At 36.4% G+C, this 15,110-nt stretch overlaps 1 protein-coding gene across 2 annotated transcripts in view; it reads left to right on the top strand.

Annotated features, from left to right (window-relative positions):
• Trim9 (E3 ubiquitin-protein ligase Trim9) overlaps nucleotides 1–14,497 on the top strand; it is a 122,120-nt gene extending 107,623 nt beyond the window's left edge. For both annotated transcript variants that reach the window (XM_018504504.1, XM_018504501.1), the window contains 4 exons: nucleotides 3,147–3,319; nucleotides 9,309–9,447; nucleotides 10,954–11,184; nucleotides 12,398–14,497. In XM_018504504.1, the coding sequence (XP_018360006.1) occupies nucleotides 3,147–3,319; nucleotides 9,309–9,447; nucleotides 10,954–11,184; nucleotides 12,398–12,726 (872 nt within the window). In that variant the 3' untranslated portion in view covers nucleotides 12,727–14,497. The remainder of the gene's footprint in view (nucleotides 1–3,146; nucleotides 3,320–9,308; nucleotides 9,448–10,953; nucleotides 11,185–12,397) is intronic.
• Nucleotides 14,498–15,110: the final 613 nt, after the last annotated feature.

Here is a 15,110-nt window from a genome sequence, read left to right as displayed (position 1 = left end):
CCGAAACGGACAGGAAGTCGACGGTCACCCGGTCGAGTCAACAGCGTTTTCGAGAGATAAGTTTGCGCGAAACCGCACGTCGCCAATGGGCAGCGCGAACTGAGAGGAAATGCTTTTGGTTTATTAGCATGCCAACGAGTTAACCGACGACCTGCGTCGCGACGCGGCGAGCTTCCACTGAAAGCCAGATAATTGCATGTAGAAGCATCAACGACCGCCTACAGCGCGTGTTAACGCTCTTGAAAGTGGACTATTCCTAACATTTACGTAATGAACGCCCGGTCAAAAGTGATCAGTATCGCTCTGAACGATCGCTCTTTTACGGTAAAAGCAACGCAGATTTGTCTACATCTATCAAATAAATTAATGTAATTTCCCGTAAGAGAGGAAACATATGTATCTATGCGCGTTAGCATTTTAATGCAATGCCTCATTTTGAACGAAAGATGTTTGGACATTTGAAACATTCTTTTTTTTAATTCCCTTCTCTGCAATCTGGGTCTTTTTTGTCCAGCTTAAGTTTTTTTTACAGTTCCAAGCTTCCAAAAAATAGAAAAATTCAGGATTACTTTTCAACATCTCTATTACATTATCAAGTAATGTTCTTATTATTAAGATCTTTGTAAGGAATGCTTATACCAGCATTAAATTATTTTAAAATCTTTCTAAGATGTTTATAAGCATCAATATTGTAGGAAAATAAGGAGAACCGTAAGGCCATTTAAAAGTATATATAGACGACCGGAATAAGTATGACAGCAGCGGAGCGTCATTGGCGTAGCTGAGTGCTAGGATTGAAAACGAGGGCTCCCGAGTTTTCAAATCTCAATAAGCTTCGTTAATTTTTTCGCTGGTCCCTACAATATTATTAAATAGCTTGTCAATTTAATTTGTGATATTACTACTCTAATTCTATTAGGATTGCGTTTCAAAACTGAAAATTAAATTCAACGTGCAGTTTGCAGGATTGGATATGTAGTATATAAATTTACATCGAATTATTTAATAATTAAAAATCCAGCTTGACTATTTAGGACATTTATTTCCTATTTATTGTGTTCCAAATGTTTATTTAATAAAAATTGAAATTTGAGCAAAAACGAGGAAAAAATGGAAATTTATTTAAAAATGTATAACTTAGCAATACAAAAACCGGACCTCCTTTTTATTTCGGAGAAATTTGAGAGTGAAATTTCGCGTGTGCTCAAATTACAGAGTTAAATGAATTACTTCTTTTATACACAATATTGCAGCTCCAAAAGAAATTAATGTTGGCTGTTAATTTTATTTTAAGTTCCAACATGATCAGTTTGATTTTAGCGTTTTGTTGAGAAAGTTATACGTATTTTCCAATCGACTTAACAAATTGAGATATGGTGCTCTGCATTGACAGCTCAGTACATTTCTGTGGGACAGAAATCTGAATAGCGCACAGTAATTTCCGCGGCTTTAACTTGTACCTTAGACAATCAGAATCGAATACTATTGTGGTCGCTGCGGCAACAACCAAGTTTCGTCCGTCGTTAGGAAACTCGCGACAAATTCGGCAGTCCGAAGCCTGTTTAAATCGTAAAATTATTACCACCGAAGGTCATCACCGGCAAGCCAGCTTCGAAGCAAATCGGATTGTAGCCAAATACCCAGCGCAGTTTCAAATCATATCGTATTGAAGTCGGCTAGCGGTAATTAAAACTTACTGTCGAATGAAATCGTCTATCTGTGAATCTGTTTTATTTTTTTCATAGTATTTTTAATTAATGCTTTTATATATACTGTCTAAATCTTTTGGAGTGAAAATTGAGTCAGTCTTGAAAAAAAGAGTGAAACTTTTCACTCTTGAACAAAAGTGGCATTCTTTTAGAGTAAGATTTTACTATTTTGGAGTGAGATTTACTCCAAAGGAATGATATCTTCTTTTTTTGGAACGAGACTTTATTCCTTAGAGTGATTTTCACTCCAAAAGAATTAAATCTTATTCCTAAAGAGTGAAAATCTGCTATTCTTGTTTAAAAGTAAAAATATTTTCACTCTTTTTCCAAGACTGGTTAAATTTTCAATCTTTTGAATTTCACTTCAAAAAATTTGAAGAGTATGTATAAGTTTATTACTTGTACAAAGGTGCGTTATTACACATACATGAACATACTATAAACATGAACGTGCGCATTATAATTTTATCAGGAATTTTTCTTTTTTCTATTGATTACATTTTAATCTATTTGCATTTACAACTTTCTGCTTATTTATAAGCTTATTCGCTTGTAAAATGATTTACAAGCAAACTTCGTTGGCTCAAAATCTCCAAAGTTAAATGCCTTTACCTCAATCCTTACGAAAATACGAAATGTTTAGTTACTTACTCGAGAAACTTCTTAAGTGTGTACAAAGTTTTACCGAAGTAGAAAATTTCAGTATTGGAAGCTTCCGTCCTTAAGCAAGTACAACAACTGATTTATAGTCTGCTTATAACTTTATTTTTACGAAACTTCAAAGCAACCCTATCTACTTTTCCATCACGCGAGCGGAGTTCGTTACATTAACAAACGAAGGGTTTTATTTCAAGTTAATCGAGAAGAATTGAAATTTTCATTTATTTTATCTCTAAAACTTTTAAATCTCACTGCAAAAAGTGAAACCTCTCTCACTTGTAAAGATTGAAAATTCCACTCTTTTTCAAGATTAACTCAATTTTCTCTCTATAGAGTGAGATTCCACTTCAAAGAATTTAGAGAGTTCATGTATTTAATATCATAATTAATATAATAACTTTAATATCTATATGATAACTCGAATTATCGCGAACGTTACTGCGATTATCGTTGTTGCTATTGACTTCACAACACCCTTGGGCTTAAAGTCACGCACACCCGAAAGACATTAAATCTAGCTCATTACTTTACTGCCGCGTTTCCACGCAACGCTGTCGATTGCAATAACGCAAAGCGCTGTTAAGGTCCGTCTACAATCTACATAAGTCACAAACGCAGAACGCAGTTCGCAAACACATTTGCGACAGCCAATCAAAAGCTGTTATTAGTACTATTGACACTTCTGATTGGCTGTCGCAAATGCGTGTGCGAACTGCGTTCTGCGCTTACGATTTATACAGACGGCCCTTTAAATCGTCTCGACGTATGCATTTCCAGCACCCGGAGCTCCTTTACTGATCCCCGAGGAGTGTAGCGCCGAGAACAACAGCGTCACCGTTGCCTGGCAGCCGCCTCCTGGCCACGGAATTATGGGCTGCGCTGGACAGAGAGGCCCCGCCATCGAGGGATACCTCTTGGAGCTGGATGATGGCTGCGGCGGGGAGTTTAGGGTGAGTAAACACTCTCATATATCCTGAAGAAATTGTACTCCCCGTACGTGTCGGGAGAGATGGCTATTGAACGCCAGGCTCGGATCTCGAGGCTTTCTTGAGATCGCCCACGAATTCTTCGATGACACTTCACTCGTCGGGATCCTCTGTCGTTCTCGTTTCTTTGTCGACGCGACGTCCGGTTCCGGTGTTTCTTTACCGTGCTCTTCTTCGACCGTATCATCCCGCGACGACGGCGATACGACTTTGTCCAACAATGGGACACTTCGACGTTCTCACGATGTCTTTCGTAGAATTGTCCTTCGATCTGGCGCGGACGAGATGACACGGAGAAAGAAAGACTCTCGCTGGCATTAAATAATATTTGACGTCTGTTATTTCTTCCACAGAAATCTCGAAAGCAACGTAGATTTTCTTGCAATAGTAAATATTTTTTCCGAGTATCTCACAACTTTTCTCTTTTTAATACGATTTCTTTTAAAAGCGGCATAGAAAAACAGATTATCTGAACGGATAAGAATTTATTTTTTCTACTTTTAAAGGGATTCGAATTAAAAAGAGAAATTGCAATAATAATTATAATTTTAAATTAGACGGATGAGCATAAATCCAATTAAATAAGAGAAATCCTATTATCGGTCAAAAGAGATGTTAGTGCTTGAATATTTCGATGTGAATTTATATATTATACATATTTCCAGAGAAATGGCAATATTTGAAAAAATTGGATATGTTTATTTTACTCTGAAATATTTAAACATTAAGATCCGCTTTAACCGAAAATAGATTTATTTTTCTCTTCATTGATTTGAAAAGAATATTTACTGATCGCGTTAGAGGAATGGAGGGGGGAATCGGGAACATGGGAACGATATTAAACGCGAACAATACTATTGTAGTATATTAGAGTAGTGGTATTCTCTCATTTTTCTCACACTTAGCTATAATCTGATATACAATCAGTACCACAATATAACACATAATATGACATAAAAAGGCACATGATGTTTAAGATAAATATCATTACATGTTTCCATTTTTTTGATGTAAGGAAAAAATGTAGCTACTGCGAATAACTAAGGGAAAAGTTAAATAAAGCTGACAATTATTTATTAATTATAGAAGTTTTTATTCAACAATTATTTCACTTTAAATTACAATATAATTAACATTCATATTCAATATAAATTATCATTTTAAACAAAAAACCAAAACCCACTCGGTGCCTGCGTGCGGCAGATAATTCCAAACGGAGATTTATTTTTGTTTAAAATTATAGTTTACATTGATAATACATGGATGTTAATTATTGTAGTTTAAAGTCAAATAGCTATACCTTTTGAATGAAGACTTGTGTAATTAATAAATAGTTATCGGCTTTAAATTAAACTTCTCCATTAAAGTGTTCGCACTTCCCCACTCATTTTTGTATGAAAGTTCACACAATTTAGTAAAAAATGTTATTAAAAATGTAGTGATACTAATTTTATTGAACTGAAAAACTGTTCGTCCGTTTCGCGCTCCCGAAAAGTTAAGACGAGGTTTCCTCACGCTCGAGCAAAAGAAAGTTACTTTAACGTAAAAATAGTAAAAAAAAAAGAGGAGTTGTACGAACGTGGCAGGAAACTCTAAAAGATTTGTTGTGTATGTTGAACTAAACGTGATAGTGTAACCCAAGGGAAAAGAGATGTAAGTCCGCCTGTGAAATACATTCGTTAAAATTCTACGGTAGCTTTCTTTTAAGCTATTTTTTTTTAATCTTTAATTAGATTGCATATTTGCACGTATGCAAAATTGGTTGCCAGGATCCTTTAGAAACTAAAAATATTCTTTTGATCTTCCTGATTCAACAGTTATTATTCTGTTATCCAATTTGAGTAAAATTTGTGAAAACTTTATGATATTATTGTATTAAATATTTGTCTGTCATTCATTTCTAGATTATGATATACACGCACGAGTAACCATGTGAATACAATTTTGTCGCTGTCGTTCAGCTTCGTTTCAAATTTTATATTGCTACAATTTCCGTCCCGTAATAATACATACTGCACGTAGTGACATCGAGATGAATCTTATATGCGGATCAATTTCCGGATACGAGCATTTAATAAAACTGCACGGGGACGTACAAAACCCGCCTTTCAATTTACTGAAGGATAATACCAGCTATCGGCGTGACATCGAAGCGCAAAGGGGATCAGAAAAAACGTCAGGATCATAAAAATCTTCTTTGTTGAGAATTTATCTCTGCGCACCGCGAGATGAATATTGATACCAATCGTCCGTAAAGTTGATTTTTTTCGTAGAGATTCTAGTTATGGGTTGTACGTTCAGCACGTTGTACCAAGAATCGAAACAAATCACTCGTGCGCGAATACTGGTCTTCATAAAAGGGCTAGCTATGTATCCATTCGGAGTGTGTTTCCGGACCGGCGAGCTCGTTCATCACATTTATTCTCGGGTTGGTCTCTTTACTCGACCGGATTCGAAACATCGTCTTTCACGTTTTATTGATCGTAAACGCGGGTGGCAGCGAGCACCCTGAAACGCGGTAACGATTACGGCTAATAATTCAGCCTAAATAGCGCACGTGAGCCGCGAGACATAAAAGTCGGGATTAAAAAGGTAGCCTCGTGGGGCGAATTCGTGGTGCGAGTTTGAAAAATTTGGAGATTAGCGTGCTGAATAAAGGCAGTTTAATGCGTTACATTAATCTGTTTGTGGCATCCTAAGTGGGTGATAATATCTCTAATTGTCCGATGAAGAAATTGTACACAGAAAGAACGATTTTACGGAAGCATTTAAATATTTAGTTAGATGTAGATCTGAAAATATTTTTGTTGGGTTATCAAAATAATTAATGCAGGGCGCTCAAGTTGATTGCTAAAATGTCAAAACTTTTTACTTAAGTTTTTTGTACATAAATATTTTGATGGTTCAACAAAAAATTATTTTTAGATCTGTATCTACCTAAATATTAAAAAAAAAATTTTTTGTGTACGTTTTTACAAGAATCTCTCTCTCTCTCTTTTCCTAAACTAGTATTTCATACGTGAATTGAGAAACAGTTTGTGAAGTAGAATTCTTCTTCTGGTAAATGAAGATTCGGTATTGAGAGCGTTAATTGAAGTCTATAACTCTAAGATTCCGGGCTTACACGTGAGAAATGAGCGATCTTCTCGGGCGATGGCAATTATTAATTGCTCTCAGCGATATCGTCCCGTTCATTAGAAGTTTTTATCAAATGACGGCAGTTCGAACCGTCGTTTGCCACATAATCCACGATATTAATGTGAGGTAATTTTCTGGCGGTCGTAGAGTTTCATAGGGTATTGTCTTCCGCCAGCGCAAGGGGAAATAAAATCGCACAAAGTGAAAGAGAGAATGATATCATAAAGTTTTAGCATTTTTACACGGAATTATTTTAATATTGCTGGACTTAATTCTTTGAAATATTTACGTGCTACGCGAATATAACACGGAATAAAATATATTTAAGTTAATAAAAATATAGAAATTAAATGTGCAAATGAAAAGACTGTTTTTTTCTTAATATTATATATACCGTTAGAAACAATAGTAACTCAATCTCTTCAATTAAATAACATTTTGATAAATAACTTCCATATGTGTCAAAATGTAAATCAATTAATTTCTGTAGTTATAGTTTCAAAGTTCAGTAAACACTAAATTTGAGTTAAATTTAATTTTCTTGAGTTCAATTGTATAACTCCATTATTTTAGTTAAATTAATGATATATTCAGTAGAAACAGTGACAATCTATAGATTACAAATAGTCCAAATTGGATATAATTTGACATTTGAATCGAATAAATTTAACAGTGTACGAATATTAATTTCATCTCACGATTGATTCGAGCTTTTTGCATTTATATATATTTTGATGCATCATTAAAGTACTTTTACTACGAAATTGTATTAATTCTCGTTTTTCATGAAGATTTCACTCTTCAAGTGACTCGCGCAGGAATAAAATGCTAAATCCGCAGTAAAATCGATGAGAATATGTATCGCCATGTCGCGTATGAATTCTCGTTCGCACAAACGTGTTTCAGGTCGGGCCTGTAAATCGCGCGTCTAAATTTTCATGCTTTGTTAATAATGCACCCGGCGCGACTGCGTTGCGATATGGTGCTCGTTAACGAACGGAGCGATACCACGAATATAAATCGTCCTCGTTGTCGGCGCTCTCTTCGTCCTTTCTACCGTCCCTTGTCCGACCTATCGCCTATCCTCTTGGCGGCCATCGAGATAGCACGGTCCATCCTCCTCCTTTTAATATTTAAATCGAGCTCGTTCGCGCGGCACGATGCCTCGGGTTTCCCGGTTTCTGGTTTCCGTTTCCTTGCCGCTCGTTGAGCTCGCAGGAGGAATCGTGAGGGCTCTTTTGACGAAAAGGATCGGGTTTGCCAGAAGATTCATACTAATCCGGAGTTAATTCCGCATCTTCTGTGTGATTTTATTTAGAGAAAATGCAAGATATGCAAAATTTTAATTCCTGATTCTGATAAGAAAAATACGAAAACATTACCAAACTTCACATATTTTAGTAAACATATATCTATTATTATGGATATTATATTATTTTTCTATTATTCATATATTTTGTATTATATTATTTTGTATTTAATGTTAGTTGGAAATCGATTTTTTTATCGAGACATATACATAATGAATAATAAAATTGTATCAAAAATGGTATTGAAAAGAAAAGTTGTAACCGACTTGTTGACTTTGTATCATATATTTCATCAGTTTCAAGAAACTTTTATTTCAATGTTAAATCTAATAGTGTATCTCGTGCTTGTTTATCTGTTGATCGATCAATCGATGCTATCTTGACGTTTCTTTGAGGAAAATCGACATAACAGGTAAACTCCTTTCTTTATCCACAATTCTCGTTTATCCACTACTCAAACGAGCAACGTCAATACTCTCTCATCACAGTGAACGAGTGTTTTCAAGCCAAGTTAGATATTTCAACTTACTTTGTTATTACTCCATGTTTACCCAATGGAAGTTGGCATTCTTGATTTTTCTATGTTTCTAGATAAATTAATGTAATTGTTTTTATCTTTACATATTTCTAATTCATTATTATTTTATGTATAATTTTAAAAACCTATTTAAAATAAAGGTATAAAATTTAAAAAGATATAAAAATTTAAAAAAGGTTTTTAAAATTATAATACTTATTATTATTGTTATACTACGTGTTTGACATAGATATTTACTTTAGCGTAGAAAGAATTTAATTACTGTGGTAGGTATATATACAGGGTTGTCACAGACCTGGAAAACCGGGAAAAGTTAGGGAAAAATGTAAAAAAGTCTGGAATTTTGAAATTTGTTCACAATTTCCTTAAACTGTTCCTATTCTAGATAATTGTTATAATTTTTTAATATTATATCTGACGTTTAGTGAAATACGTTAAAAACTCGCACCCTCTAAACGATTTTAATAAAATAATTAAAATTTATATTTTATTCAGTATTTTTATTTGATCGCCCTTTTTCACTGCATTCTTTTTTCCAATACTAAATTTTTTTTTTTTGTTTGAATTTGCACCCAAACTTTTAGTATGCTACTAACCTTTTTTGCATTGTTTTTAATAATATAAGCTTTCCTACAATTTCTTGACTTTAAATGTGTTAAGATTTACAAATTTTATATTGGAAAATTTTCCATTTTCCCCTGGAAAAAAAACCTGGAAAAATCAGGGAATTAAAAAATTTAATTTCTGTGGCAACCCTGATGTAGTAATGGATCATTATAGAATTTTATACTATAAATATTTTCTTGCATTTCCTGATAAGTAAAGATTAAAAAAAATAAATAAATAATCTTTCTACTATAAATCTTAATTTCCGCGAAAATTATTCTCTCTCTTAATAGGGTAGGTTATCCGGTTATAATTGCAACCCGCAAATTCACGAGTGTCCTGTTTGAAATCTGATTCGCAGGAGGTGTACTGTGGCCGCGAGACCATTTGCACGGTAGACGGGCTACACTTCAACTCACTCTACAACGCCAGGGTGCGGGCCTTTAACAGCGCCGGTGAGGGCGAGTACTCGGAGCTGATCGGCCTTCAGACCGCCGAGGGTGAGAGCTTTATCCTTTTTTTCTTTACGGTTTCCTGGGCGAAACGCGCAGAGGCCTCGGCTGGAAAATCGGCGTCGGTGTCGCGTGGAAGACGAACGATCGTAAGCGACGTCGATTTTCCAGTCGCACGTATTTTTTTTCCACGGCACGATCGCGTGATCGATGAGATGGACGGTAGACGCACAGAAATAGCCGCGATAGAATGCCCATCCGTGTGGCGTTTGCGGAATAATGCGGGCGACAATTACAAATGACTTCGAGGAGATTTTTATCTTTTTACCTTTGCGTTATAGTTTCGAAAGAAAACAGATATCTTCCAAAAATTTCATTTCATTATCATTAATTCTGCTACACGGAAAACGAACAGTTTTGCTGAAGTATCTAAAAATTAATTAGATACAGATCTGAAAAAAATTTGTTTGGATCATAAAAATAATTAAGTAAGACCCTTAAACTATTTATTGAAAAAATATTAAATTTTTAATAAATATTTGTTTGAATACTTCTATGTAAATATTTATTAAATATAAAATATGTATCTATTTGATACATATCTATATTTAAGAATCATTAATTTGATTTAGCTATCATTTTTCTTATTTAGTAAATATTTATTTACTGCAAATAAATGTTTACTTAATATTATTAAAAAAAATATATATATATATTAAGATTTAGCAATTTTTAGTGTAGAATGTTAATATTTTTTATAGTATCATTATCAATATTTAAGCATTCTATATAATTATTTTGATAGCCTAATAAAATTATTTTCAAATTTGTATCTAAATTTATAAATACTTCAACAAAATCGTTCTTGTGAATGGAAATGTTTACCTAATTATTCAGTGGCGAATTAAACATTTTGTCTTTAATTCTTGAATCGACTAACATGACAGATATAGAACACGACGAATAGATACGACGATTTAAGAAATCAAATTATTTGTGATGTATAATCGAATTAAAATCTTTGTTATTCATAGAACTAAATTTTATGTTAAATTTAAATATCTTCACATTTTTCCAAATGTAATATTAATAAAGAGAGAGAAAACTTTTTTCTCTTTTGAATTCTCGAATCGTAACTTAATATTAATCAAGCGGGAGTTGAATATTAAACTTCAATTCAACAATCGCGCTATATAAGAAATTCCATATCAGTCTTAAATTATTTAACACACCGCGAAAGATAAAACATCCCTTCTTTTTTGCATTGAGTTTCCGCAGTCGGCTCACGTCGACTTTCCATATCAAATTCTTAAATTATTTAGCCGCACAGAAAATCAGATCTCCCCATTCTCCTTCTCATATTAAGATTCCACAATCCCGTCACGTCGTTATTAACATCGAGTGCGGCTGCGACGTCGAATTCCCAATAACCCGGCACTCGATAACCCAACGTTCGTGCCTGAACGTGTAGTTCGTTAAGCGTGCTTGCGGATCCGAGTCCGCGGAATATTAATCGAAGCTGTACAGCAAACCGTATCCTCTGGTCTCTCGCAGTGGCGTGGTTTTCATGGGCCACCGGCGCAGCCGGCATACCGCAGGAGGTGTCCATATCCGAGGACGCGATGAGCGCATCCTGCGAGGGCTACGAGCATCGCGTGGTCCTCTCGAGCGTCGGCTTCTCGCGAGGCGTACACTATTGGGAGCTGACCATAGATCGATACCACAGTGACACCGATCCAGCCTTTGGAATCGCCCGGGCCGACGTGTCGCGTGATCAGATGCTGGGTAAGTTCTCCATCTCTACTAGGTCTCTCTCCTTCTTGTCCTCGTCTACGGAAAATATCGTGCGGTTTATCCGGCCTCGATGAAATATTCATGCGCCACCCGGTACACCCCGGAGATCCCTGGTTTGTTCGGAAATTCGGAGGCGAGAGACGTATATACCGTTTTCACCATATTTCTTTCTCGCTCTTTCTCTTTCTTTCTCCCTTTGCCTCTCTGTCTTTCTATTTCTCTTTTTCTCTGTCTCTTTGCCTTTGTCTCTATACATTGTCTCGGATGAGAGAAAACGACGGCCAAGAGATTCCGAGAGATCGCAAAGTGCGCGACCGTGGTTGTGCAACATACTGGAAGAAGAGGGTATTTTAACCCTTGGACATGTGGAAACCGGGTCAATGCTTTCAGAACTGATGAAATTCGGAAATCGATTGCGTGCCGCCTAGCAAACACAACGGAAATTTATGGATAGGGTCTACAGTCGTGTCATGTGTCATCTTTTTCTTTTTGCAATTGTTTTGGAATATTCTCCGCAACGTGTTTAATAATAACTATTCGTTTCATTTGTCCCAATTATTTTAAATGAACAAAGAAATACATTAATACTAGTATCTGAAAAATCATTTTTGCTATTATTAGCTCTAATTGGTTTCTAGTAAACTCGAATATTTTCTTCAACTATTTTTGTGAAAAATTGTTTATAACAAATGTTTTTCACAATCTTACATAATTTTAAGTTATATAATCTTATTCCTCAGATTTTAACTTACAAAATGAAACAAAATCGTTCAATTACGTAATAATTTTAAGTAACGTTACAGTAATTTAAAGTACACTGAACTCACAAATATTAGTCAAAGTAATTTTTGAGAAAATTACCGATTAGAATTAATTAAGTTTCAAATATTCTTAACGTTACAAATAATTTCACTATCTCTAATTATTTTTAATACGTTAATCATTGTGCTGTCGTTTATGTGGCATGCAATTCGAGATAAAATCCAGTTAAGCCAGCGACTACGATGCTTGTTTTCCTGCTGGATTGCTAGCTGGATTAGAATCTTGCCACCGTATTAGCTGCAGTAGTGACAGTGCCAGCATCGCAGACAATACGGTGGGAAGATTCTAATCCAGCAGGAAAATAAGCATCGTGTGTCGTCGGCTTTAAACCATTCTCTAGAAGGCAGCCCACGTGTAACCTTAAGAATCATTTTATTCACAGGTAAGGACGATAAAGGCTGGAGCATGTACATAGACCGCCAGCGGTCGTGGTTCATGCACGGCGGTGGTCACGCACAGCGTACGGAGGGTGGCGTTCAGCAAGGCTCGACTGTCGGCGTTCTCCTCGACCTGGACACCACGCATACGCTACGCTTCTTCGTCAACGACCAGCCGCAGGGCGGCATCGCCTTCCGCGATCTCTACGGCGTCTTTTACCCGGCAATCAGTCTGAATCGCGGCGTAACCGTAACCCTCCACACCGCTCTCGATGTGCCGCGTCATCTCCTTGCACTTCACGAGGAGTACATTAGCGATATGGTTCAGAGCTAGGGGTACCTTAACGTCCTTAAGAAAGGTCTGCCGCAGGAGATCGGTTCGCCTTTAGGCCCAACGACGTACGTCACAGACAGGTGCAGAGACTTTGAGTCGGGTCAGCTGCTGGAGAAGATTATCGAGGAGAGCCCGGTTGACGTTAACTAATCGGTAGATCTTTTAAATATGAATTTAGAGCGATCGTAGTACATTTTCTATGAATCTACTTGGCACAAAGCGTTACGAAATAACGTATATACGAGAAAGCATCTGAAATTGCTCTCGCTCTGAGATATAATATTAATGAGGATGCTTTAGTCCTTTCGCAGTTGTGCAGCGAAATGAGAGCGGTTTAATCTCCTTAGGGATTCAGGAACGCAATATACGTTTTACGTATTTTGTCTGAATATTTTATTTATTTAGAGTAATTATAATATTTATTTAGAAGTAATATTTAGCGGAGTGTTTTCCAATTTCGCAATCGTAGCACATATGTTGTGTTCTAAATTTGGTATACTATAAATAAGAATGGTTTTTTATTTGTAATTGAAAAATATATAGTCCCTGGGGATGTTAATCCGGACAAAATTCGCCTCGCGCTATTTGTCTGAATATAAGCGGACTCCACGAGAAATAACGATTCAACAGGTCCAGAAACTTTGGCGAGAAGGTTTCCGAGGGAGGCACTAACCGTGGACCCTTTTGGATCCGCTTTGTTTGGGGAACTGAAACTTAGAATTCAGATTTTAGTTAGGAAATCGGAATTTGTACTTTCCTATTTCATCCATACGATAATCGTATTAAATGGAATCACCAATAATATCAATCGAAGCGCATACGTTTCGAAATAGAGAAGTAAGATCACTCGAAGAGTGAAAAGCTACTTCATCCCGAAGAATTAACGAGACTGACATAATTCACGCACACGTCACGCGATCTATAAATAATGTTCTCCCGTTAGGAAGCCACGAAAGCTAAGATAAAAGTTTCCTCCGCTGGAAATCAGTCCATTTTCTATTTATACCGCACTCTATATTAAAAGCGGAGAAAAGAAAATATTTTTTCCTACACGCTTCCTCAATTCGTTTCTCAAATAATTACCTCGACGAAGACTTAAAACGCACTTCTGAGGACCGGTACGTCCGATCTTCGGTCAATTAACTCGAGTTCCCTGTTCACACTATAGTCAATACTGTGATCCAGAAAGAGACGTGGGAGAAATTATCGGACACTTAACCGAAGGTGGAACGACTGGCCCTCGGAAGCAAGGAGACGTCCATTAGCAAATAGCCAAGTATCGTCGACGACAAACTTATCGAAGACCGTGTCCGAGTAGAAACGATCAATCGATTGGTTCGAGAGATCGCATCGAGACAGCCGAGGAATAGAGAGAAGTCTCTTGCGAAATTCACCGCTCGATAAAGAGAGATGTACGAGCGAGAAATAGAGTCTCGTCCGATAGCAACCTTTCTCAACATCCTCGACGGGGCATTGGTTCTTGGTAACTTCTTACTCTAGAAAGAGTAGAGCCGAGGTGCGCGAAGAAGGACATACAATATCGAGGAGGGCCTCGAGTAGCCTTTCCTGCAGCGTACTCCGGATAGCCAGTAAAGAAAGTCGATGATCAGTCCCACCGGGCGGCATTTGCCGCAGTTTTATCAATCGTGTAATGTAATTAACTCTTTTAGCACCTGCCGTTATACAACATGCGCTCATCTTCAACGATTTATTAAAGAATGCAGAGCTTCGCTTACCACGAAACTAAACAGAAAATTTCTCAGAATTTTTATATTTCTACATATACGTGATGATTTAACAATTTTTTATTGCAAAAATAATTTTTGCCATAGAAATTAGAAGAAAATAGTGAAGATATAAATCATTTCAAAAAATATATTTTTTTCACAATAAATACACAAAAAATTATATATTACTAACATTAGACGATTTATCTCTCACAATTAGAAAATAATGAGATGCACTTTTTCTAACCGAATGAAATTGATCGAAACAGGATTTAGCAATTGAATTCAGTTCGGTGCTGAGACAGTTAATGACCGCGAGCGTCGAGCTTCAAATCGAACGCTGACGAGGCGTGATCGACGATGAGGAGAGGAAGGATCGACCACGGTTAAAGGCCGATAATTATTCTACAGGACGGAGAATCGAAATCTCATGTTAGAATACGCTGACATGGACAGATTCTTCATTCTGTTTGAAGCGATCGACAGATCGCTCGATCGTCCACCCATTATCCATATCGACACACACGTATAAGTGTAATCGCGTTGTAGGCGTTAAGCTCCATTAACTCTCCGCGAACTAGGTAGAAAATCAACATGGATCATGTGTGGGGTATCTCACACCCCATGCTATACTTTATCATAAATATATTAATCTAG

Source organism: Trachymyrmex cornetzi, unplaced genomic scaffold, assembly GCF_001594075.2.
Source record: "Trachymyrmex cornetzi isolate Tcor2-1 unplaced genomic scaffold, Tcor1.1 scaffold104, whole genome shotgun sequence".
In the NCBI taxonomy this organism is placed as follows: Eukaryota; Metazoa; Arthropoda; class Insecta; order Hymenoptera; family Formicidae; genus Trachymyrmex; species Trachymyrmex cornetzi.
This window is presented reverse-complemented; position numbering and strand designations above follow the sequence as displayed.